Source organism: Heteronotia binoei, chromosome 4, assembly GCF_032191835.1.
Source record: "Heteronotia binoei isolate CCM8104 ecotype False Entrance Well chromosome 4, APGP_CSIRO_Hbin_v1, whole genome shotgun sequence".
In the NCBI taxonomy this organism is placed as follows: Eukaryota; Metazoa; Chordata; class Lepidosauria; order Squamata; family Gekkonidae; genus Heteronotia; species Heteronotia binoei.
This window is the reverse complement of record NC_083226.1, coordinates 26,200,464-26,226,790: the sequence shown is the minus strand read 5'-3', so window position 1 is coordinate 26,226,790 and position 26,327 is coordinate 26,200,464. Positions and strand designations below refer to the sequence as shown.

General features: G+C 47.7%; 1 protein-coding gene across 2 annotated transcripts; it reads right to left on the bottom strand.

The window, feature by feature from the left end:
- Window positions 1-1,162: 1,162 nt before the first annotated feature.
- XPA (XPA, DNA damage recognition and repair factor) lies at window positions 1,163-24,818 on the bottom strand. Of its 2 annotated transcripts, XM_060236994.1 has the most exons (8): window positions 22,681-22,804; window positions 20,170-20,192; window positions 17,660-17,821; window positions 15,150-15,260; window positions 11,481-11,586; window positions 9,935-10,100; window positions 8,704-8,821; window positions 1,163-1,380 (listed from the first exon to the last, which is right to left on the bottom strand). In XM_060236994.1, the coding sequence occupies exons 3-8, from the start codon at window positions 17,796-17,798 to the stop codon at window positions 1,232-1,234; spliced, it is 789 nt and encodes a 262-aa protein (XP_060092977.1). In that variant the 5' UTR covers window positions 17,799-17,821; window positions 20,170-20,192; window positions 22,681-22,804; the 3' UTR covers window positions 1,163-1,231. The 2 variants fall into 2 exon arrangements, with proteins under 2 accessions (XP_060092977.1, XP_060092976.1); XM_060236993.1 differs by lacking the exons at window positions 20,170-20,192; window positions 22,681-22,804 and adding an exon at window positions 24,378-24,818.
- Window positions 24,819-26,327: the final 1,509 nt, after the last annotated feature.

Below are 26,327 nucleotides of genomic sequence, written 5' to 3'. Positions count from 1 at the left end.
GTGTGCGTGCACACATATACACACACATTTTCTCAGCAGTTTCCTTGTCTATGAGGAATGAGGCCCATGGGTGGGGAGGCAAGAGCTGAGCTGAGCCACCAGAGGCCTCCCTCCATTCCCTGTCTGAAGAGAACTGTTAGCCTACACCAAATAAGTTATTGCTTGCTTCTTGTGTTTCTTTATGCCCCCTAATCCTGGAATATGCTGACCTCAAACCTGCCATGAAGAATTCCAAAGAATATGCAAAGCTGGTATAAGAAGCAACATTGGAAAAGGTAGTCTATATGCTTCAAGAATAGCTACATCACAGGATAAAAATATTTTTTAAATACTCTCAGTGTTTCAGGAAAGCGGCTGTATTGGAGGTAGCAGAACCAAATTAACTTTCCTTGCTGCACAATTAGATTGTGCCAGCCTAGAATCTTTTTAAGTCTACAGACAGACAACCATGGCTTTAATTAGGGCTCTTGCAGAAGATGGGCACTACACGAACTCAACTAATAAAAGACCCGATATCCAACTATGTGACCATTATTCTGGAGCCCTTTGCCTTCTGTTGTTTGACAGTGTAGTTCTTCAGGATCATGATTCACCTTGCTCCAATATCTGCATGTGCACAAAGCTACATATTCAGTAGCCACTATTTATAAAGTAGCACACACCAGTCTCCTTCCTCTCCTGAAGTAAACAGAGAAACTACTGCAAGCAAAGAAGCTCTGTACTGAGAACACTCATCCATCCTCATCCTTCCATCTCCCCAATACTGATAGTATAACTGCTAATGTCTTTTAAGCAAATTGCATTACTTGCTTTAAAATGGGCATCACTGAATACCTGATAGAGAACAGACATTCGACATGCTGTTCAACTACTGAGTGTGGCTCAGTGTGTAAAGAACATAAGAGAAGCCATGTTGGATCAGGCCAATGGCCCATCCAACATTCTGTGTCACACAGTGGCCAAAAATATATATATATATATATGGCTAATAGCCACTTATGGACCTCTGCTCCATATTTTTATCCAATCCCCTCTTGAAGCTGGCTATGCTTGTAGCCGCCACCACCTCCTGTGACAGTGAATTCCACATGTTAATCACCCTTTGGGTGAAGAAGTACTTCCTTTTATCCATTTTAACCTGACTGCTCAGCAACAACAAAGATTAACAAGTGATGCATTTTACTGGAGAGGCAATACAAAAAAGTGCATTTTTCTATAAAAGCAAATCTATTTACATTTTTTCATATGTTAATTTGTAACCGCAGGTGATACAAGTCTTCTTGTATAAGTCCTCTTCTACTGTTTCTTCTGCTCCATATTCATGTTGGTGGATGCTGGTGTCTTTTTTCCAAACGCTGCTCCTTACAGCTCGACGTAGCTCTAGTGGAAAACGGAGAATGTTTTTACTAACTAAAAGACAAACAAGTCCAAGTTGTTTGGTTTGTGGCCAGTTTCAGAAACATCCTTGGGAGCTTAGGACTCAATGCTTTCTGCTCAAAGTAGGTACATGCATCCACAAAAGAAGATGAGAACAATTCAACTGCACAACCACCAATGCTCCTGAAGGCTTCTTTTCCTAAGAGAAGGAAATGGCTGAGTTCAGCTGCCACAGTTTGGAAAAATCAGCATTTGGGTAATGTGTTGGTCCTTTCTGTCTTCTGAAATCTAAATGTCAATAATTCATTTTTATTTTCCTGCTTTGCAAAACTACCTGAAGATTTACTTATGCCAGAATGTTAGGACTAGTGATGCTCTATATTGATACTGCTTATCTGTAATGGTGGCCTGTATTTAATCACACAGTTAAGAGAATTGTGATGTCTAATTCCCATTGACATTTTGTTCCCAGGGGTCAGGAGATTCTTAGGAACAGTATAATGGTATCCCTAGTATCTTCTTCGTGGTCTCTGTGCAGTCCCACACATGGGTCTTGCCGCAGGCAACGGATCCATACCTCGGAGCTCCAATAGCTCGCCTATAACGTCTTTTGGCGCGCTTTCCTCCCGCTCTGGGGAGCAGGCAGCGACCGCGCATGCCTGGAGCGGGGGGAGAGCGCCCATTCCACTCAGTTTCTTTCCTACCGCCGCCCGGACAACACCTTCCTCGCTGCGTTCCTCCTTAGCTCGTCCATTACCTCATCCTTTCGACCTTTTTTCTTCACCTGGTATCGTATTTCTTTTTCTTATATCTTCTCCTTTCGTCCCGAAAAATCTAAAAAAAAACAAAAAACAAAACAAAAAAAACCCGTTTCTGCGCTATCTTTCCCCTTTTTCTCCCTTCCCCCCCCCTCCCTTGTCCGGAGCGCATGGAAGGGAAAGTTACCTTCAAAAAGTGCACGCGCTGTGGGACCAAAATCCCTTCTTCAGACGGCCACAGCCACTGCCTTTTTTGCTTGGGGGAATCTCACCGAGTCGACTCCTGCCCTCATTGTGCGAACTTCGGAAAGCAGGCCCGGAAAAACCGTGCGGCAAGGCTCCGGAGTTTCCTAATTGAATTGTCCCTAAGGGCTATGCCCACGTCGGACTCGCCGCCTCCCCAACAACAAGCGGGAGATTCGGCTTCTACGGACGTGTCTCTCTCCAAACAGAAGCACAAGTCCGATAAAAAGTCATCGAAGCACGCCGAGACCGGCCATAAGGCTTCGAAGAAATCGCGCCGTTTGGAATCTACGGATCCAGCGCACAAAAAATCTCGTCATTCCGGATCGGCCGATTCGGCTCCGAGGAAACTCCACTCGCACTCGGCTCCTAAGACGCCTCAGGCTCCAATTTCGACATCGACGTCTATGGATCCTGCGGCTCCAACACAACCCGCTCTTCCGCCTGAGTTGTCGGCTCCGTCGGACGTCATCACCGACATGCCCCAACTGACACCTCAATCTTCCACAGCAGTGGAGGTTATACCAGTCCACTCTCGTTCGCCTTCGGTGCACAGTGTGGTCCCGACCGACTTTCTAGAACCCGATCTCACCACCAAGTCTACCCAGACCTACCTTAAACCTCCGCTTCGGATCGGATCCTTCCGAGACATCGGGATTTCTCCCCTGTACAAGGACTCGGCCGCTCAGGCCTCAAACAAAGGTCGCTCTCGTTCACCCTCACGTCGAGCCCGATCCCGGTCGCCGCCTCTCAAGGACCGCTCCAGATCGCCACGTGGGCGCCGAGACTCCGACTCCTCGGATTATTATCGCGACTACTATGCCACTCCCAGATACGACCGTCACTACTCTCGTTTCCATCGTCCTTCTCGGTCTCCATCTCTGGAGGGTTCAGGTTATTCCCCGTACCGCTACGGGGACTCTCCTAGACCCCGTGATCGACTCCGTGACTTCTCCCGACGACTCCGCGATTCTCCACGGGCTCGTGGTTTCGACCGTGATCTCTCTTCTCCTCGACCCCGTGATTACTCTCGAGATCGGATCCGAGAGCCACGGCCCCGTGGTTTCGACCGTGACCTCTCTTCTCGATCCCGCGATCAAGATCGGACCCGAGAACATGATTATCCTCAACATCGGATCCGAGAGCCTGATTACTCTCGCTATTCCCCTCGACTCCGTGATAGGCTTCGGGAATGCGTACTTCACTCCGATCTACAGCGATCCCGGGACCACTACCAGGCAGAGGACGCGAGACCGCGCACTCCATCAGCCTCGGCCTCGATTGCTCCTCCGGTCTCCACTCCTACAGACCAACCTGCTCAGACGGTGAAGCCTAAGACCGTTCCTTCGGACCCGATCCGGCCTCCACATCCTCCTTCGGGTGAGGATTCCCGTTCCGACCCTGAATCCTCAGCATCGTCAGACTCCGAGGACCGTCCTGACTCGGTAGTCTCGGACTCGGTACCACAGCCCCGACTCTCTCCATCAGATGCGTCCAAGGCCTATCTCCATCTAATCACCACCATGGCCGAAGCCCTCAACATTACTCTTCCGTCGGACTCACCTAAGGTCTCTGACGTTGTACACGACCTCGTGCAAACGGACTTTCCACCTGGCTCATTGCTTCCTATGCTTCCGGTGCACCTCGAAGGCCTCCGCGAAACCTGGGACAAACCTGCCTCGGTCCCACCAACCGCTAAACGCTTTGACTCTCTTTACAGAGTTCACGCTCCTGAGGCTAAATTTCTTGCTTCTCATCCGGCACCCAACTCTATTATTGTGCACTCAGCCACTAAGGCTAAGCCATCCAGACATCCGACACCTCCTGACCGTGAAGGCAGGAAATTAGACACCCTGGCCAGGAAGATATTCAACCTTGCCTCCACAAATTCTAAACTGAACAATTATTTAGCCTACTTTTCGGCTTATGTCTTCAACTTGGCCAACCAATTTACGCCTCTTATTCCCGCCCTTCCTGAACCTTCCCAAAGAACGGCCTCCGGCTTAGTATCAGAGCTGTCTAGAGTGTCGAAGCAACAGATCAACACCATACGCCATGCTGTCTCCTGCTCTTCCAGGGTCTTTGCGTCCTCTGTTGCCTTACGTCGCCACGCCTGGCTAAGGTCCACGAATTTACAACCGGACATTAAACAAAAGATCGAAGACCTCCCCTTCGATGGCCTCGGCCTTTTCCATGCTTCTACTGACGAGGTCCTCGCCTCGGTGGATGACGGCCGCAAGCGTGCTAAGCGCTTGGGAGTCTCCCAACCGTTCTCCCAGCAATCCAACCGTGCAAAGCCCTGGAGACCATCATTTCAAAGGCGTCAAAGGTCACCTAAGCGTACTGATTTCTGGAAGAGAAAGACTGGCCAGCAGAAACCTCAGTTTCAACAAAGGCCGCGGTCACAACAGCCTAAAAAGTCCTCCCTTGCTTCTAAACAGTCTCTTTGACTTTCCCGAACCGTTTCTCCACACACGTCTGTCACCATTCCTTCCCACTTGGAACTCGATAACAACCGACTCCTGGGTGCTGACCATCGTGCGTCTAGGTTACGCAATCGAGTTCATTTCTCCACCTCGCCACCACTATTTCATAGCTACCCCTCCGTCTTCTCTCCTCCGTCAGGAGATTCTGGACTTGCTCCACAAGGAAGCCATAGAGCCCGTTCCCCCCCTACATCGGGGGACAGGCTTCTATTCAAGATACTTCCTAGTTCCCAAGAGGGATGGAGGAAGGCGTCCCATTCTGGATCTAAGGAAGCTCAACAAGCACATCGCATACAGGAAGTTCAGAATGATCTCCCTGCAGTCCATCCTGCCCCTTATTCCCAGGAATTCCTGGATGGCTTCCCTAGATCTTCAGGACGCTTACTTCCACGTGACCATTCGACCTCAACATCGGAAGTATCTGCGGTTTGCCATGGGCCGGGACCACTACCAATATGTGTCCCTACCTTTCGGCCTTTCCACTGCGCCCCGCGTGTTCACCAAGTGCATGGCGGTTGTGGCAGCTGCGCTTCGCACTCGGAACATCCCAGTCTTCCCATACATCGACGACTGGCTTCTTGTGGCCCCGACACAACAGCAATTGGAACACAACCTCGACATAGCTCTCACTCTTCTGAGCTCCCTGGGCCTTCGCGTGAATGTATCAAAATTGCACCTCACACCTACCCAGGACCTCAAGTTTATAGGCGCCCTTCTCTGCACCTCCCTGCATCGAGCCTTTCTTCCCGAGGATCGGGCACACACTATCATTGCCCTAGCCAAGTCAGTTCAACAACAACCTCGTCAGTCTGCGTTCACAATCCAACGCCTGCTGGGCCTTATGGCCGCTACTACATCTGTCCTTCATTTTGCCAGACTGCGAATGCGACAACTACAGATCTGGTTCGTTCGAGCCTACCACCCTCAAACGCAACCGCAAGCTGTTCTGCTCACTGTTCCACAGAGAGCGCTTCTATCTCTCACATGGTGGACTGTACCCAACAATCTCCTCGAGGGCAAGCCGTTTCTACCGACTTCCCCGACGGCCACAATAACAACAGATGCCTCCAAGTGGGGATGGGGAGCCCACCTAGAGGACAAAACTGTCAGAGGGCTTTGGACGACCGCCGAGAGCCTCATGCATATAAACTGCTTAGAACTGATTGCGGTGCACAGAGCTCTTCAATCATTTCTTCCACTAATAAGGGGCCAGCATGTTCAGATCTCTACGGACAATATGGCAACTGTTTATTACATAAACAAGCAAGGGGGCACCAGATCCCTCCGTCTCTGCCGTATAGCTGTACTGCTCTGGGAATGGTGTGTCAAGCACAACATATTCATGACTGCCATTCATCTTCCCGGTGTGGAGAATATTTTGGCCGACTCCCTCAGCAGGATTCGCATAGACCACGAATGGTCCATCAATCCGACCTACCTTCGGCGCATCTTCCGTTGCTTCGGAACACCCCAGGTGGACGCCTTTGCATCCAGGGACAATGCCAAGTGTCCTCAGTTTTATTGCAGGAGGGGCAACGACGCATTTCTGCACAACTGGACAGGTCCCCTTCACTACTTCTTTCCACCGACCCCCCTTCTGACGCGTGTGTTGGTGAAAATAGCTCGGGATGGCACAGACTGCATCCTCATTGCGCCATGGTGGCCTCGGCAACCGTGGTTCACGAGGCTGCTTCAACTGTCACGCCACACTTACTGCCGGCTTCCTCCTGCGGGCGACCTCCTCTCTCAAGCCAACGGTCAGGTTCTTCATCACAACCCTCGAGTCCTGGCCCTGGCTGCATGGGGAATACATCCACCTACCTCTCAACAGAGGTAGCCAATATCATCCTCAACGCAAGAAAGCCTTCCACGAGACTTTCTTATCAGCGTAAATGGAAGCGCTTCTGTTCCTTTGCGACATCTTCTCATCTGCAGCCGGAAACGGCTCCACTTAACCTAATCCTGGACTACCTGCTTTCTCTACAGAAATCGGGACTCTGTTATTCCTCCTTGAAAGTTCACCTCTCTGCAGTTTCTGCTTTCCACAATCCGATTGATGGCAAGACTGTGTTCTCCCATCCTTTATCAAAGTCCTTTCTTAAGGGCATGTTGCACCTCAACCCACCTGTTAAGCCCTTTGTTCCGACTTGGAGTTTATCGTTAGTCCTTTCCTGCCTGATGAGAGCCCCTTTTGAGCCTATGGCCACCATAGACCTCAACCTTCTTTCCTGGAAGACAGCATTACTCGTAGCCCTTACCTCGGGCAAACGGGCAAGTGACTTATGCGCCTTCCGCTACGATCCTCCCTACACCATTTTCCACAAGGACAAAGTTGTTTTGCGACCGGACCCTGCGTTCCTGCCTAAGGTTGTCTCCCAGTTCCACCTATCAACCTCAACTTCTCTACCAACCTTTTTCTCCAACCCATCCGACCAGGGACAACGAGCCCTACATTCCTTGGACGTTAGAAGGGCTCTATCCTTCTACCTTGATCGTACACAACCTTTCCGTAAGGACCCTAACCTGTTTGTGGCCTATGGAAACCCTCACAAGGGTCTTAAAATTTCTACCCAACGTCTGTCGAAGTGGGTAGTCAGTGCCATCAGGTTGTGCTACGAACTGGCTAAACAGCCTTTGCCCGAAGGCCTTAAGGCCCACTCTACTAGAGCGGTCTCGACGTCTTCGGCCTTTCTGCAAGGCGTTTCTCTAGAGGACATTTGTGCGGCTGCATCCTGGTCCTCTCCATCCACGTTCGTCTCCCATTATGCGCTGGACGTTCGTGTGAGACGTGACGCCTCCTTCGGTCAAGCGGTCCTCAGATCCATCTTCCACTGAAGCCAGGGGTGAGTGCATCCGCTTCCATCTTTATGCTGCATACCATGTCACCTGATGGGTGATTGCATGTGATCTGATTGCTTCCTGTGACTAACTTTCTTCTTTACCAGCACCCTCCTCCAGGTCATCTAGCTGGCTAGTCACCCATGTGTGGGACTGCACAGAGACCACGAAGAAGATAAACAGGTTGCTTACCTGTAACTGATGATCTTCGAGTGGTCATCTGTGCAGTCACACACGCCCACCCAGCCTTCCCCGCTGCTGGCCTCTTGTAATTGTTGCTTAACCTTGTATAGTGTCAGTGCCGGCGGCGGCTGGAAGAAACTGAGTGGAATGGGCGCTCTCCCCCCGCTCCAGGCATGCGCGGTCGCTGCCTGCTCCCCAGAGCGGGAGGAAAGCGCGCCAAAAGACGTTATAGGCGAGCTATTGGAGCTCCGAGGTATGGATCCGTTGCCTGCGGCAAGACCCATGTGTGTGACTGCACAGATGACCACTCGAAGATCATCAGTTACAGGTAAGCAACCTGTTTTTACGGGGGCAGGGGGGGAAGAGACTCTTAAGGACTGTTTGTTTTATGTGCCTGGATACAGTCCATTAAATTAAGAGTTCAGAAAAATGGCTATTAGCAGAAAATACATCATAGAATCAAAAAATAATGCTACTTGTCAGAAATGCTTTGTAAAACATGGGTAGCTTCCATACTAAGTACTAGGGTTTTGCAGCAGGAGCTCCTTTGCATGTTTAGGCCACACATCTCTGATGCAGCCAATGCTCCTGAAGCTTATAGTAGCCCCTGTACTAAGAACCATGTAGACTCTTGAAGGATTGGCTACATCAAGGGGTGTGTGGCCTAATATGCAAAGGAGTTCCTGTTACAAAAAAAAGCCCTGCTAAGTGCCAATAAATCAGGTCGGTATGTTAGGAAATGAAGCATTAAACTTATACGTGAGTTTCACTTACTGACTTGAAAAGGTCAAAGATGTTAGACCCCACTGATTCTTTACCTTTAACTTTTTTATCAAACTTTTTCTGCTTCATTTTCTCTCGGCTGTCTTGGCGACTTTCTTTGGCTTCTTCTAATGCCTCTTCGCTACCCCAAATTTCAAGAGAGCGCTTTATTACCTGCAGAATGACATAGCCATTTTCAGCTACAGAAAAATTAATTGGTTTTTAAAACAGTAAACAAGGACCTTCTCTGTGACCTTTTTTGTAGCCTTATTACTACTATTGTAACAACAGTGGTAGCATTAGGAAGTACCATGGTCTGACCTGAGAGTGTTGATCGTTATGGGTTACCTTGACCAGGATGGTCCAGCCTGTCCTGATCCCATCAGCTAAACAGTGTCGGCCCTGGTTACTGCTTGGATGGAGGCCATTAAGGAAGTCCATGGTTGCTACCCAAAAGTAGGCAATGGTAAACAATCTCTCTGTTCATCCCTTGCCTTCGTTTAACCAAACGATGACCGAGCAGTCTTGCCTTGAAAACCCTATAAATAGCCTGCAATTTGGCAGCAGTTGACACAAACCTGAATATATTACTGAACACAACATTCCAGTTTAATAAAGAACCTGTGTACCAAAAAGGGTCTCAATTGGGACAGGGCCCCTTTGCAAAGGGGATGAGCATCATGTCACAGTTTAACCACCACATGAGGTAGCTACTCCAGTTCTGAAACCGAATGAAGCAGCAAGCCATGGTTAGTTCAAACTGGTATCAAACTAATTGTTTTGTTTGTCTGCATTCAGACATCATAAACTAAATGCAAGTTAATCAAGATACAGGTGATGTTCATCCCTTTTGAGTACAGATATTAACAGCAGGAGCCCTTACAAGCAATTACTGAAGGAATCCTCGGCCTTTTTGAGCTGCTGGTGCATTTGGCATTCTGACAGCATGGTGATCACAGCAACAAAATGGCTGCCAAAGTCAATCAAATCTAAGTCTTGCTGGGCAAACGACCTACCTGGCCCCACTCATTTCTTAAAAACATTTGGTGGGCATCAAAAAAAGGTGTTGCTGGACATCTTGAGGAGCCCTGAATTACTATAACCAATAAATCATTTAAAAATTGTAGGTAAACATGACCAAATGTCACATTGTCACATTTTATGTCTGGTTTCTATTAAAGCAAATACTAAACTAAGAATGCAAATGTTAAGCTATGGATAGAACAGAAGGCGTACTCGGAATGCAAAGAGGGCAAGAGGGGAGAGTTTTTTGGCAAGCTTCAGTACCTGCAGTTTTAAATATAGTTTCATGTCACCCCACCGAGGGTTATGAGGGTTCTTCTTCAAAACAAACTTGAGTACTGGTTCTCTCTTGTCTAAATCGCAGTCTTTGAGAAGGTACGCTTGCTTCGCTTCAGTTCTTGTTATGAGCTTATGCTTATCTTCTGCGTCTCTGAAACAAGATTTCAGGGCGGTCATGGAAACAGGAAGTCCCTGATCTTTTTTCCCACAATGTCTCTTCCTTCAAGGAACTTAACCCAGTAGTTAGGGATTTGTGAGTCTGCCCTTGAGTGTTAAGTTAGGAAATGCTCCCCACCAGTGTTCTCTCTAAGCTGAGCTAGCTCAGGTTTTTTTTGGCCTTTGGCTTACACATTTTTGTCTTAGTTCAGGAAGGATAGCCCCGGAGCAAACTATGCAGTAACCAAATCACTTGCTTTGGTGGGAAAAGCTCAGCAGGAACTCATTTGCATATTAGGCCATACCCTCTGATGTCACCATTGTTCCACATAGGCCCAGCAGGAACTCATTAGCATATAAGGCCAAACCCCCTGACACCAAGCCAGCTGGAACTGCATTCCTGCTCAAAAAAAGCCCTGCTTGCTCACAGCTTTAATGCCAGTAGCTCATGAAGTAGAAATTTTGCTCACAAGACTGCATAGCTTAGAGGAAGCACTGCTCCCCACTGTGACTTTTCAGACACTACGTTGGGCACAATCCCACCACAGTTAAGCAAAATTTAAAAATGCAACAGAAATCATCATGAAGACGTAGCTAGAAGACCAGGACCCAGCCCACTTGCTTAATGCTTTGGTGTTCAAACATACTGTGCCTAAGCAGGAAATGTCTGTTGCTATATTAGGCGATGTTGGTGGATAACAAACCAGCCACCGTTTCTTTTCTGTCTGCTTCTGACCCTGACACTTTGCAATCTCTAAATTCTTTTTTAAAAATAGTTAACATTTTTGAAGTTTATATTTGCATGTAAGCAGGTAGTAATCTTCTGGTTTCTTGGAAGAGAAAGGGTAGAAGTCCAAGGACCTATTCAAATAGTTTGAAGGACCAAGGAGAACAAATACGAATGTTCACGACAGATGTGAGGGAGTTCTGGTTGCAACATGTCACCCCACTGATCTCCAGGGTTGATTTGGCTGAGCTGGCTGTCTAGCTGGGTGTCCCCAACCTCTCTCACAGCTCCATCCCTCTCAAAGCTGTGCACTCAGTGGAACAGGACAACCATCCTAGATAGGAGGAGTGTACAATTCTTTGGGCAAGGATATACAAACATTCAAGATGAAAATTAACCCAGCTGTTATGTTCAGCAAAACCATATGCGATACAAGATGTACATTTCTGCTGTTTCTCATTCTATTTGATTATACCACTTTTGTCAAGACTTCCCTGCACTTAAGATTATAAAAGAACATTTGTTTTCTACACAGAACTGAGAGTACTTTTCAGAACACAAAAGAGTAGAATCGGCACACCCTTGCTTCACAACATTAGGAATTTTGTTAGCATTTAATAAACAGAACCTTATTTTTCTTCTTTATACCTGCAATTATCACAGGTTGCTAGGTCAAAGTGGCTCATGAGGTAAGAGTCCATGAATTCTTTGCCACATTCTTCACAGATAAGATAGTCACACTCTAACACAGGCCCTATTAGAAACAAAGAAACAATGTACACTGTTAAGACCATTCAAATACCATATATTATTTCCAAATCTAGCCACATAAAAAATACAGCAAGGCTGAAATGGAAATCTGAGTAGGACAGATGGTTCATTGGGCAGTTCCACGTAGGAGGGGCCAATGGCTCAGTGGTAGAGCATCTGCTAGGGTTCCAGGTTTAATCCCCAGCATCTCCAGTTAAAGGATCTGGCAGTAGATGATGTGAAAGACCTCAGACTGAGACCCTGGAGAGCCGCTGCCAGTCTGAGTAGACAATCTGACTTTGATGGACCAAGGGTCTGAATCAGTGTAAGGCAGCTTCATATGTTCATGTAGGATCTGTGCATGTGATGTGTGATTGTGCAGCCCACTGCTTGATGATTATTTATCTGCTTCCTCCATATCCCACTTTTGTCCTGAATGGAGACTCAAAGCTGCTTACATTGTTCTCTTCTCCGCTTCCTTCCTTCCATTTATACCCCACCTCTCTCCAATGGGAACCCCAAATGGCTTACATCATTTTACCCTCCTCCACTTTACCCTCAAAACAACCCTGTGAGGGAAATTAAGCAGCCAATGTGGCCCAAGTTACAAGTAATCTTCCCAGTTACAGGTAAAGCCCACCCACGCTTTCCTTCAGCCTTACAATCTATGAATCTTCATTTTACAATTAATTTTTTTGTCTTTTTTAAAATTAAATTACTTTTTATTAGACCTTATAAAATACAATATTAACAAGTAACTATTACTTGTACATTACAATGTTAAGAGCAGTAATATGTCTAGAAATATATTAAAGTTTTATAACATGGGTTTGTTGGAATGATATCATGCTCTGCCATGTAATTCAGAAGAGGATACCATACGGCTATCACTTTATTTTCATATCTCTCAACTGGTGAATCTGAGCTACTATGGGCTAGTTTATACATAACAAAATGTTCCTAAATTTTGTCATACCACTGTTCTATTGTAGGTGATGAGTGGCCAGTCCGTTTTGAGGCTAAAGTAATTCTGGCTGTAGAAATAATTTTCTGTCTTTTAAAAGTTGATAGCTAATACCATATTTCACACTTAGCAAGGAGGGAAATGTATTTGTTCCACTTTGATTTTAAAGTGCTGGAGAGCACTATTCTTTAGGGACAACATTAATCATTAAGTTCTGCTGTACGAGCACCGTTGACATGAACTGAAATCACAAAGCTTCCATTCATTTCAATGGGGCTTAAACATGGGAACTACCAGAGAGCACTAAGCAGAGATTAACAGCACCACCACAGTGAGAGCCAGAGCTAAAAGACCTGTAAGGAGTCTACTGACGCAGTAAGATATAAGGGGTAAAAATTAAGTGCTATTTGTTAAAAATTCCTTTTGCTTAGACTTTGAGGAGAAAATATAAATAGGGACGGGATTCAGACAAAAGAAGCCATGAAAAGGTTTCTTATTTAAAATAAAAACAAGAGGAGGAGGAGGTTTTATACCCTGCTCTTCACTACCTGAAGGAGTCCCAGGGCGGTTTACAATCACCTTCCCTTCCTGTCCTCACAACAGACACCCTGTGAGGTAGGTGGGGCTGAGAGACCTTGAGAGAACAGTGACTGACCCAAGGTCACCCAGCTGGCTTCATGTGGAAGAGTGAAGAATCAAACCCGATTCTCCAGATTAGAGTCCACCACTCTTAGCCACCAGGCTGGCTTCCAACAAAATTGGGGGGGAGGGGTTTAGGGCTGAAAGAAGCCAACACTGCTATCTCCTAAGTAAAGTTACACCCTTCTAAGCACACTGATATCAATGGGCTTTGAAAAGCATAACTCTGCTTAGGATGGGACTGCTGGGATGTTAACTTAAACCACACAGGACTCAAGTTACCTAAAAAAACACACCATCAAGACCCTCAAACTTGCCCCTGTTCCTTCATTCCATCCTTTCTACAGGCAGCCTACCTTCTATCAGGTGGCTCAGCTTCTCCCTACTGCGCCTGCCATCTCCAGATGCCTGAATCCGTCATCCTTGAGGTGGCACTTTTTTTTCTGTAGCTAATAAGAAGGGCTGTTAACTAAATGATGGCGTATGAAGCACTTTTCACCGCTAACCTGTCAGCACCACGCATTCAAATAGAAGCACTTTCCAGTGGTAGACAGCAGTGCACATGCAGCCTGATGCTACGGCAGAAAGAGCCTACCACGGGGCAGCTTGCTCAACAGATGATCCTATGCTCTGTATGTCCCAGTTTCAATCCCTGGCATCTCCAATTAAAATGGCCAGGTAGGAGATGATGTGAAAACTGGGACCCTAGAGACCCACTGCCAGCCAGAGTAGACAACAATACTACTTTGAATTAGATGGCCCTAGAGGTCCCTTCAAACTCTATGATTCTATGATCTTGATGGACTGATGGTATGATTCAGTACAGGGCAGCTTCACATGCAAACCACAATGTCCATGTTCTGCTTTCTACTGACCTTCCCAAACTCTAATAGGGCCGAGTTACATGTTACAAGCAGATCTGCACTGTTCCCACCTGCAACAAACAGATCTTATGTGAAGGCGGGGGAGGCCATTTAAGCTAGGGGTGTCAAACATGGCCCAGGGGCCAGAACCAGCCCATCCAGGCCTCTTACCTGGCCTATAGGCAACTGGTTATCTTTATGACCAGATGACAGACTGTGCATTACGTCCCTGTATACTGTCCCAGTGCTAATGCACAACAAGTGGTGGAAGTGGGCAGGTGGGCATCAGGGAGATACTGTAAGAGTGTTAATGCTTTAAACATCTTTTTTTGGGTAAAAGAAATAACATTGGATTTGCCCATGTCCTTTATAAAATGTATGTCTCCAGTACCTGGCATTACATTTTATGACGCACATGGCCCAGCCTGACAAATTGAGATTTGTGTCAAATCCAGCCCTCCTATCACGTGAGTTTGACACCTAACCCCTTCTGTGTCTGCTCACTCCTAACCTATCCACCCCATGTGTTCAAATAGGATTGCTTTCTAATGGTAAACTCAAAAGGAGGAAGCCATGGGAAAGACTAGGGAAAAAAGCCAAGGGGTTCATGGCCAGAATTACTAGGAAAAATACTTTACTAGAAACAAAGGAATAAAGCAGTTTTGTGCAAAAAGACTCTATAAAAATATTGAAAATGCAGTTTGTATAACAAAGGCTGATCAGAACAAAGCTATATATCTACATACAAAATGACTTGAAGTCTGAAATCCCATTAGCGGTGCTTCATACACATGCATTTTTCAAACAACCCAGAGATTGATAGTTTTTCCCCTTCCGCAAAGACATGTTATTTAAGTACAATCTTCAGCAGCCAATCATATAAATCAGTAGTGAGCAAATCAATCAGACAGCAAGTGTGATTATAAACAGTTTTTTTTTTTTAAAAAAGAAGGAAGTAGATCTCCAGTGTAAAAACTCGACTCCTACATGATGTGCATGATTGTGTATAAATGCAGTGAAGTGTGGGGTTACAACCTAAACTATGGAATTTCAGCTAGGGGCGTCAACAACAGCCATGGCTTCAACATCATCACCATTTACCTGGAAGGTGAACAATTTTCTCTGCTGCGTCTTCCTCTTCTTCCTCCTCCTCCAGAAAGAATCCTCCCCCCGTATCTGTTACTTTAGGAGGCGCTTTAACTTTAGAACTGCCTGAAAGGATGGAAAACAGTATCACACGCACACCTATCACAAACTAAAACTTCGCTATTCATACATGACATTATTCTTGAAATCTCCTTGCAAATGAGACTTCCATGTCTATCCCTGTACAATGGCATGAACAGAGTCCCTGAAAGAGTCACAAAGTTCAAATATAAGGATGCATGCACAAAAAGATAAGAGCGCTGACTCCCAGGGCCAGCAGTGCACCCTGAGGTGGGGCAACTCTCAAGGCCTATGGCTGCTGATGGAGCCTGGTATTGATGACTCCATGCTCATGCATCTGCTCTGATACCTGCAGCACACCTGTCCACTTCCTAGAGATACCATTCCCCAGGTGGGGGTGGAGATCCCCTGCTTTTGCAGGCTCCTGCCCACCACTGGCTAGCTGGAAATTCCTCCCACTCCCTGCAACAGCAACATCATTCTGACGTCACTATGCCCATGACGCCAGGGGCGATACTCTGATTTTGGGGCAAAACTCTATGGTTTGAGGCCAATTTTACCACAGAGTTTTGCCCCAAAAGCAGAGCATCACCTCTTATGTCACTGATGCACTGTCGTCACTTCTGGGTGACATAAGCACATTGTGCGACATCCCCACCTGCTCCTGGAATGTCTCCCAAATCCCCCTGCTGGCATGACAAAGGGACCTGTCAACCCTACACTGCTTGCTCATGAATGCCTGGTCATCTGTGTTCCCAGCTGTATATTCTGCCTAACACTACAAGAGAAGGGCAAGTGGGTGGTCATAGCAGTGACACTGCTAATAATAATTATCATATGGCAATGTGTGTGGTATAACCAGGAGATCTGATCATTGTCTGGCAGCCTGAAGAACTAGCTCTTTAGCATAATCCACCACTAGGTGGCGAGCCAGCTCTAGGTGTTATTCTGTTTCATGAGTTTGGATTCTCATCTCTCCCACCCTGTCAAATTATTCTCTGAGCTAAGAGGTTTTCTCTTGTTTGCCCAAGTGCATAAACTCCTTTGCCCAAGAGATTAAATCAATTAGATTTGATCCCATTCATACATTACAAGTAGCCACACACTTCAGATGCCTCCTTCAGCTCCCCTTAAGCTTTGGTTTTTAAACAGTCAGCATTTGAGAGAGCCTCAAAGAACAATGCCCATCATGTTTAATCTCTTGGAAGTTTGTCCAAATGCGGGACTGGTCACGTAGGGGTTTTTTAAAAAACTTGTCAAACAGTTGGAACGGCTTCCAAAAGGAAGGACAGAGATACAGTTTAGAAACACCAGGATCCCAGGTATTATTTTTGGGACTGAAAGAGCTCTGAAAAAGACTGCCCTAAGGTTACCCAGCTGGATTCATGTGGAGCAGTGAGAAATTGAACCCAGTTCTCCCATTTTGAGTCCAATGCTGTCAACTAATACAACCATGCTGCCTCTCTAGTGGGAGATACTTTAAGGAACTAGCAGTGGCACTGCTAGTTGCACGGAACACAATCAGAGAAACTCAATCACACTGAAGGCAGTGCGGGCAGCTGTGACTGCAGGTGGTGGGAAAGCATGCAAGTGGACAGAGTGAAGATGCACAGGTGAGGGGGCAAGAAGGGGAGGGGCTAGTGGTGGGCATAGGTATGCCCCTGGGCACTCTGCCCATGGCTCCCCAAACCTGGAACTGGCCATGCTGTCTCCTGTTAAGGGACATAGGACTTCACCAAGTAGTGATATATGACCTACTGGTCACCATCTGTCTTGCACGGGGAATTCAGTCTCCATCTAGAAAGCCCTTCAATAATGTTATCTTTCAATATTCCCTGTGTTATTCTGCTTCAGAAGTTTGGATTATCATCTCTCCCACACTGTCAAATCGTTCTCCGAGCTAAGAGGTTTTCTCTCGTTTGCCCAACTGCACAAGCTCCTAAACCCAAGAGATTAAAATAATTTGATTCAATCCCGTTCATATATTACGAGTAGCCGAAAACTTCAGATATCTCTTTCAGCTCCCCTTAAGATTAGTTTTTAAACAGTCAGCATTTGAGAGAGCCCCAAAGAACAATGCTCATCACCACATGTAATCTCTTGGAGTTTTGACCAAAACTGGGACTTGTCTGAGTACACAATACTGACGTTGATAGACCAAGGATCTGATTCAGTATAAGGCAGCTTCATATGTCATGTAGGGGGTTTTGTATCTTGTAAAAGAGTTGGAACTACTTCCTAAAGGAAGGACAGAGATACAGTTTATAAACACCAGGATCCCAGGTATTATTTAAAAACCAATCCCACTATTGTTTTTTAATTCCACTTTGACCATTACATCATCTCCTTTCCTTATTGTTTTCTATCATCGACATGTCTCTCTCTTGTGCCAGCCACAGGGCTGCCTGAGCCCCAACCCCATTCATGACGCTGCACAAGCAAACCTTCGCCAGTGGCTGGATAGGGCCGTGTAGCCAGCCTGGCTTGCCGCAGCATCAGAGCCCGCTGGCGATTTCGTTCAATCTTTGCCCGCATCGCTGCAGAGAGTGGGGGGGCTTCCCCATCAGGAGCCAGGGTGTCCATGACCAAGTGTCAGAGCCAGAAATCTAAAAATTTAAAAAGAATCATCATCATATGGCATTGTGCATAGTATAGTCAGGAGATCCTAAAAGTGTCAGGCAGCCTAAAGTTCTGGTTCTTTCAGCATTATGTGCCACTAGATGGTGAGCTAGACTTATTTTGGGGACTGAGAGTGCTCTGAAAAGGCTATGACTGACTTAAGATCACCCAGTTGGCTTAATGTGGAGAAGCGTAGTATTGAACACGGTTTTCCTGATTAGAGTCCGTTGCTCTTAACTATTACACCATTTAAAAAGGAAAAAGAATCAGAGATGCTACCAATCAGGGCTATAGCCAGAAGCTACACAGGCTGACCCCACCCCTCCAGCCTTAACATTGTTCTTTTAATACAAAGGTCACAACCTGTCATCGGAACTAACAAAATACATCAAGGCTCGGAGAAGAACAACACTGAAATAGACGTGCCAGTGCTGACCTCACATTGCATCATCCTATGGGTGAGTGTCTCTCTTACACCTGGGGTAAAATTCTAGCAGGAGCTCCTTTGCATATTAGGCCCCACCCCCTGATGTAGTCAAACCTCCAAGAGCTTACAAAAAAAGTATTGTAAGCTTTTAGAGTACTGACTACATCTGGTGGGTGTGGCCTAATATGCAAAGAAGCTCCTGCTAGAATTCCACCCCCACTCACACCTGCCCTTGTGGTCAGGGTCTTAAAGGGAAAGCTGTTCGATTATGGGCCAGCCTGTCAGAATACATTCAAATCCCTGAATGCAGGAAAGGTTAGTGTGCCATTGTTTTACGTATGTTTGAATGGAAAAGGTTATGTAACCAGGTTACCAACAAGTGCACAGGGATATTTATTTTATGTCTCTATTTATTAGATTTATATACCACTCTTCTCCTGCGCTGTGGGGCTCAGGGTGGCTCACAACATTTTAAAAGACATGCAACAGAACCGTAAGTTTCATCATTAAAACAGTTACAATCTTAGTTCCTGGTGGGTAGAAGCAGCAGAACAAAGATCCAGGTGGGCGGCCGTGTTGGTCTGAAGCAGTGGAACAAAGCAAAAGTCAAGTATCACCTTTAAGACCAACAAAGTTTTATTCAGAATGTAAGCTTGTTGGTCTTACAGGTGCAGCAGAACAAAGTTTGAGTCCAGAGGTACCTTTAAGACCAACAAAGTTTTATGCAAAAGATGAGCTTTCGCATGCATGCAAACTTCTTCATACCAAAGCTTATATGCCTTGAATAAAACTTCGTTGGTCTTAAAGGTGCCACTGGATTCAAACTTTGTTCAGTTAAAATCGTCACGCTCTCCTCGTTCCTAGCAATATTTCAAAGAGAAAAAATCTGGCAGACCAACAGGTACTGAAAAGTAAAGGATTAACTGAAGGCCTGCTGGAACAATTCCTTCTTACATGCCCTATGGAACTCTGACAGGTCCCGCAGCATATGTGTCTCCTTTGATAAAGCATTCCACCAGGATGGAGCTATGATGGAAAAAGCCCTCGTTCTAGTGGAAGTAAGATGGACTTCCCAAGGACCAGGCACTGTCAAAAAATTGTGAAGTGATGAGCACAAATGCTCTAAAGGGTTATATGTTGCTTCAAATCAAGATTTTTTAGAAAGCTTCAGCCATAACGAAGTAACACATACATATCTGACATATAGCATACCGAACAATAGTGTCTTCACCTGGTGGGCCCAGGATAGCTTGATCTCATCAGATCTCAGAAGCTAAACAAGGTCCAGCAAAGCTACTACTTGGATGGGAGACTACCAAGGAAAGCCAGGGTTGTAACATGAAGGCAGGCAATGGCAAACTACTTCTGTGTGTCTCTTGCCTTGGAAACCCTATACCTGGGGTGGTCAAACTGTGGCTCCTGCACACATATTGTGTGGCTCTCATACCCCACCACCACCATATTGGCTGGCTTGGAGAATGCATTTCTCTCTTTAAATCATTTAAAATCACTTCTCCAAGCCAAGCCAGTTGGCTACTTGGAGAATGCATTTAAAGTTGCTTTCTTTCTACCTTTCCCACCTCCCCTCCTTCCTTCCGGCTCTCAGACATCTGATGTTCATGTCTTGCGGCTCTCAAACATCTGCTGTTTCTTCTATGTGGCTCTTATGTTAAGCAAGTTTGACCACCCCTGCCCTATAAGGTCACCAGAAGCCATCTGCAACCTGATGGCACTTTCCACCATAGTGGACCACCATGATGCCTTTGCGAGTATTCTACAAACATAGGTCAGTCCAGCACCTGCCTTTCCTCCGAAAAAAAAAATGATTTACAAGCATCATTCTTTTGACATTTGAAACTCAGATCAATTTTTTTGTTATGCAGAAAAGAACCTGGAAATCTAACAGACCTGTTCTGAACCTTGTTGATCTCCTGTGAATAGGGTGGCCAGACCGTCCCGGTCTCCCGGGACTTTCCCGGTTCTGGCCACCAATTCCCGGCTCCCGGGCTGCCTATACCAGGACCATTACAAAGTCCCGGTATAGCCAGCGGGGAGCCGGCGGGCCGCGCGCGCGGGGAAGGCGGGGAGTGAGGCAGCCAGCGTCCCTGTGCGTGCGCACAGCGGTGTGCGCACGCGCAGGGACGCTGGCTGCCTCACTCCCCGCCTTCCCCGCGCGCGGGGTCCAGAGAGGCCGGCGCTGGTCCCTGGAGGCCTCCAGAGGCCAGCGGAGGCTTCGTGGAGAGGCCTCCAGAGGCCAGCGGAGGCTTCGTGGAGAGGCCGGCGCTGGTCCCTGGAGGCCTCCAGAGGCCAGCGGAGGCATCGTGGAGAGGCCGGCGCTGGTCCCTGGAGGCCTCCAGAGGCCAGCGGAGGCATCGTGGAGAGGCCGGTGCTGGTCCCAGGAGGCCTCCAGAGGCCAGCGGAGGCATCGTGGAGAGGCCGGCGCTGGTCCCTGGAGGCCTCCAGAGGCCAGCGGAGGCTTCGTGGAGAGGCCGGCGCTGGTCCCTGGAGGCCTCCAGAGGCCAGCGGAGGCATCGTGGAGAGGCCTGCGCTGGTCCCTGGAGGACTCCAGAGGCCAGCGGAGGCTTCGTGGAGAGGCCTGCGCTGGTCCCTGGAGGCCTCCAGAGACCAGCGGAGGCAGCGTGGAGAGGCCAGCGCTGGTCCCTGGAGGCCTCCAGAGACCAGCGCCGGCCTCTCCGGCCTCCGCAGCTGCCGCCAGCCCCGCCAGCAGCCCGGAGGAGAGGCCACCACCGCCCTGGATCCAGGTAAGCCAAAAGCGGGGGGGGGCGGCTGGCGGGGGGGGGGGCGGCTGGCCTTCCTTCTTTCCTTCCTTCCCTCCCTCCTTCCTCCCTCCTTCCTTCCTTCCTTCCCTCCCTCCTTCCTTTCTTCCTTCCCTCCCTCCTCCCTTCCTTCCCTCCCTTCCTTCCTTCCCTCCTTCCTTCCCTCCTCCCTTCCTTCCTTCCCTCCTTCCCTTCCCTCCCTCCTCCCTTCCTTCCTTTCTTCCTTCCTTCCTTCCTTCCCTCCCTTCCTTCCCCCCTTCCTGACTGAATGGGCCACTGGCCTGATCCAACAGGGCTTCTCTTACGTTCTTATGTGACAATACTGACTTTGGTGGACCCAAGCACTGATTCAGTGTAAGGGAGCTTTGTGTTTGTGTCTTCTGGTGCAATTTTGTTCTCAGATCCTGTATTTACTTCATCAGTATATGGGATAAGGCACTTTCTCAACTGTGCTGCATAATGCAGCCTATTTATTTTGTCCTGTTTGCTCTGTTGGCTCTATATGCGCCACCTTCATCACTTTCGGGGTGTGGATCCCCCAGTGGGGTGCTCTCCCGACTCCCTCCGCCGGCTGTTTCTGATAGCCCTGCGCCCCCTCTTCCATTTGATATGTGTCCCGTGCGGATGCCACCCTCCCGCCGGGAGATGCTGCAAAATGAGCCCCCTTGAGGCTTATGGCGGCAGGGCTCGGGGGAAGCGAGCTAGACTGCTGTTCTTTTGAGGGGTCATAGAGTGTTTCGAGCCCGTCCCTGTGGCATCGGTCCCATCGTTGTGGGGCCCAGGGGGCCGGCGCAGCGGCACGCTGAAGCAGCCTGTCGGTCACTTCCGGGTTCCTGTCCTGCATCTCGACCTGTGACAAGCTGCTTCGGCGTGCTGCTGCGCCGGCCCCCTGGGTCCCACAACGATGGGACCGATGCCACAGGGACGGGCTCGAAACACTCTATAACCCCTCAAAAGAACAGCAGTCTAGTTCGCTTCCCCCGAGCCCTGCCGCCATAAGCCTCAAGGGGGCTCATTTTGCGGCATCTCCTGGCGGGAGATGGCAACCGCACGGGACACATATCAAATGAAAGAGGGGGCGCAGGGCTATCAGAAACAGCCGGCGGAGGGAGTCGCGAGACCACCCCACTGGGGGATCCACACACCGAAAGTGATGAAGGTGGCGCAGATAGAGCCAACAGAGCAAACAGGACAAAATAAATAGGCTGCATTATGCAGCACAATTGAGAAAGTGCCTTATCCCATATACTGATGAAGTATATACAGGATTTGAGAACAAAATTGTTTCCGGCGGTGATATTTGGGGGATTTTTGGGGACGTCACAGGAAGTGCTGTGAAGTCACTTCCTGTTTCCGGCAGTGGCATTTGGGGGAAATGATGTCATTTGGGGGAAGTGATGTCACAGGAAGTGATGTCACTTCCCGTTTCCGGCAGGTGACGCGGGGGAAATGATGTCACAGGAAGTGGTGTCACTTCCTGTTTCCGGCGGTGGCATGACGTCACCGGGAGTGACGTCACCGGGAGTGACGTCACTTCCTGTTTCCAGCGGCGCGCGCGCTTTGCGCGCGCGCACTTCCACCTTCCACATCCCCCCCCCCCAAGGTGTCCCTGGCTGGCCTTCAGACATTATGGTCACCCTACCTGTGAATGTATTGTAAAGACCAAGTTCCAGTGATAAATAAGCCTCCAAACTGTAGAAAGTCGGATGAAACATCTTGATATCTAGAAGAGATGTCTTTGGAAGGGCTTCTTTTAGTTCTGTAAACTAAATACTGGAATATTGTTACTCCTTGGAAAGGGGAGGGATGGTGGCTCAATGGTAGAGCATCTGCTTGGGAAGCAGAAGGTCCCAGGTTCAATCCCTGGCATCTCCAAAAAAGGGTCCAGGCAAATAGGTGTGAAAAACCTCAGCTTGAGACCTTGGAGAGCCACTGCCAGTCTGAGAAGACAATACTGACTTTGATGGACCGAAGGTCTGATTCAGTATAAGGCAGCTTCATATGTCCATATGACTGTTTTTGAACTGTCTTCTGTGAATGTCTTTTTGCTACATGCTCTTGTCTATTTGAAGTTCTGCATGCAAGCTTTGTCAGAACACCACTGAACTCTATATTACACTGTTTTGTTGTTTAAAATTTATGATGTCTCTTAGCGGTTTTTTTTATTTGCATAGCTGTACACTAAGATCCTATAATTTCGCTGCATTTCTCACAGCACGGCTGAGAGCAAGTAGTGAAAACACGTTGGTCCCAAGAGGGTGAAAAGAAATTTGAAAACTTTCACTTCAAACTGTGTTTATCTTTGTGCTAGTAAAATATGCAGGTGGCTTTTAGTCACCCCAGATCTGTCTGCATGTTTAACATCTTATAGAGGCCTCAGGCCCAAATGCTGTGTGTTCTCAGCTTTTTACCTATGAAAACTCCTAGGACAGCATCCTAAACAGAGTTTACACCTGTGGCGCAAAGTGATAAAGTTGCAGTACTACAGTCTGAGCTCTCTGCTCATGACCTGAGTTTGATCCCAGTGGAAGCTGGGTTCAGATAGCAGGCTCAAGGTTGACTCAGCCTTCCATCCTTCCGAGGTCAGTAAAATGAGTACCCAGCTTGCTGGGAAAAAAGTGTAGATGACTGGGGAAGGCAATGGCAAACAACCCTGTAAAAAATCTGCTGTGAAAATGTGATGTGATGTCACCCCAGAGTCAGAAATGACTGGTGCTTGCTCAGGGTACTTCCTAACCATTAGAGCGGTTACTCAGTGGAACAGGCTTCCTCAGGAGGTGGTGAGCTCTCCTTCCTTGGAGGTTTTTAAATAGAGGCTAGCTGGCCATCTGACAGCAATGAAAATCCTGTGAATTTAGGGGGAGGTATTTGTAAGTCTCCTGCATTGTGCAAGGGGTTGGACTAGATTACCTTGGAGGTCCCTTCCAACTCTAATTCTATGATTCTACCTTTACCTTTAAGTCCACTGAAGAAAATGGACTTTGAAGGATGTAACTACTCTGCTCAGGACTGCAGCAAAGCAAGGCAAAACAAGACTTCCCCTTTCCTTTTCCAGCCCATCAAACCTCGCACAGCTTAAAACACTGGGGCATGATGTCCGACCAGTCCAACCTGACAGGTGCCTGACGTTGCAGAAACGGATGGCCACTAAACAGATACAGGTCAATCGACGCCCACCTTCGTCTCAGACTCCTTTGAAATCCCCCCCTAAAAAATGTACAAATTTGACCACCCTCTGCATTGCTTCCCACCTTCCTTCCACCCCCATCTCCCGGTCCACGCGCTCCACCCCCAAAAGCGCGCGGCCCCTTCGGCCGTCACCGCCACCGCGGAACTTACACAAGCGCCACCACTGACGTCCTCGCCCGAGCCGGGCACGCATGCGCCGGAGCGAGACTCCGTCCCTGTTATGAGGCGCGAGTCGGCCAAAGCGCGTGACGGGAGTGCGCGAGAATGCGCGCACCCGACCTCTCCCTTCCCCCTATCTCCTCAGCAGCGTCTCCCTTCGTGAACGCGCGGCGGGGACGAGGAAAATGTCCGTCGCGTGTTGTTGTGAGGGCGCTGGTTTAGCTTCAGCGGGGACCAAAAGGCGCTGAAGGCCGCGGGCTCCCGCGGAGAAGTCCTTTCTGACTCGAAGGGCGGCCCAGAATCCTTCCGCGGCTTCTTGAGATTGTCCTTCCGCGCAATCCTACGTAGAATGAGGCCACTCCCTGAGAGTTTATTCCTCGCACTGAGCAGCCTGTCTGGGAGCTCTTTGGGTAAACCCCTCAGGTTTAGACGGTAGGGAATTTGCGCCGTTTCACAGACACGAAATAGCACACTTTCAGTCAATACTCCCTCTAAGCTGTGGAGTCTTGTGAGCAAAAATTCTGATTCGTCAGCTACTGGCATTCAAGTTGTGAGCTGCTGCATAAATTAGTTTGCTCTAGGGCCATTCTTCCTGAGCTGAAACAAAGATGTCTGAGTTGGAGGTTAAAAAACTGTGAGCTAGCTCACACCAACTCAGAGGGAACACTGCTTTCAGTGCACTTTGCTGCTGGGTTTTCATTTTATTTATATCATTTTCGGCTTTTAGCCCGCCCTTCCCTCAAGCAGGCTCAGGATAGGTTAACTTACAACAAACAATAAATACTTAGTACTGTAGCAGGTAAATAATGAAGCCCCACACATTGCTTGGTTTGAAGCGAGGTATTTTACTTTGACATCAAAGTAGAACTTGTCAGCATAAGCTCAAAATGACTAAGTTAAAATCATCAGCCTTCTGACCATTTTTATTCACAACTCAAAACAAGCATACAAGCCCACCAGCCTTATCTAATTCAAATGCTCCACCTCCTGCTTTCCTTCCAGGAATTTCTTGTAGTTTTCCCCTGCTGTGTCCCTCTGTGTTATCAGCAAGAAGCTCCTTCTCTTCAGGGCCCTTGTTATCTTGGATTCACACCCTTAGCCTGTCTGGTTTTAACAGTTTAGCAGAAGCTCCTCTGAGGGGCCTCCTAACAGTCACTCTAAATGTTGCATCAGACATTCTCTTTTGAAGGCACGACCATATTTTCCATTATTATTATTATTGAGGTATTCATTAATTATTCAGGGATCCCTCTTCAGTACAATATTTAAAATCACAGTTCTTAAAACCCAATTTAAGTAGGGTTGCCAGGTCTATCTTAGGAAATACTTGGAAACTTAGGTGAGGGAGAGAGCAGGATTTGAGAAAGGGAGGGGCCCCAGCATGGTACAATGCCATAGAATCCACTCTTCAAAGCAGCCATTTTCTCCAGGGGAGCTGATCTCTGCCAGCTGGAGATCAGTTGTAAAAGCAGGAGATTTCCAGGCCCCATTTGGAGGCTGGCAACCCTAAAAAGTAAAATCCATAGGTAACACACAATAATAGTCAATGGCACTGTTCCATTGCTGTATTTCCTAGCGTTGCAGGTAGATGGTAGTTAATATTGGAGAGATAGGCAGGTGGAAGACAGTAAAAGTTGACATGCCCTGCAATATAGGAGGCCAGTATAGGTGGATCTCTGCCACATCAACCGTGGGCCTGGTGGAGAATCGTTTTACTGTGTGAAATGGCAAAATCCATTTGCAAACCGCTGTTGAAGTGGATTTAAATTGCATTGTTTTGCATGTGTGAAAGTTCTTGTAATCCTGCCCCACGAGGCTTTAAGAACTGCCCTGCTGCGTGGTCCCAAGCTTACTTTGCTTACACATAAGTAATCCTATTCAGAACAAAGTATGAGTCCAGTGGCACCTGTAATACCAACAAAGTTTAATTCTGGGTGTAAA

Coding starts and splice junctions, on each gene's coding strand:
- XPA (XM_060236993.1), bottom strand. CDS start 17,798: ATGGACACCCTGGCTCCTGATGGGGAAGCCCCCCCACTCTCTGCAGCG. Junction 11,587..15,149: donor GAAAATTGTTCACCTTCCAG/GTAAATGGTGAT, acceptor TGTTTCTAATAG/GGCCTGTGTTAGAGTGTGAC. Junction 10,101..11,480: donor GCAACCTGTGATAATTGCAG/GTATAAAGAAGA, acceptor ATCTTGTTTCAG/AGACGCAGAAGATAAGCATA.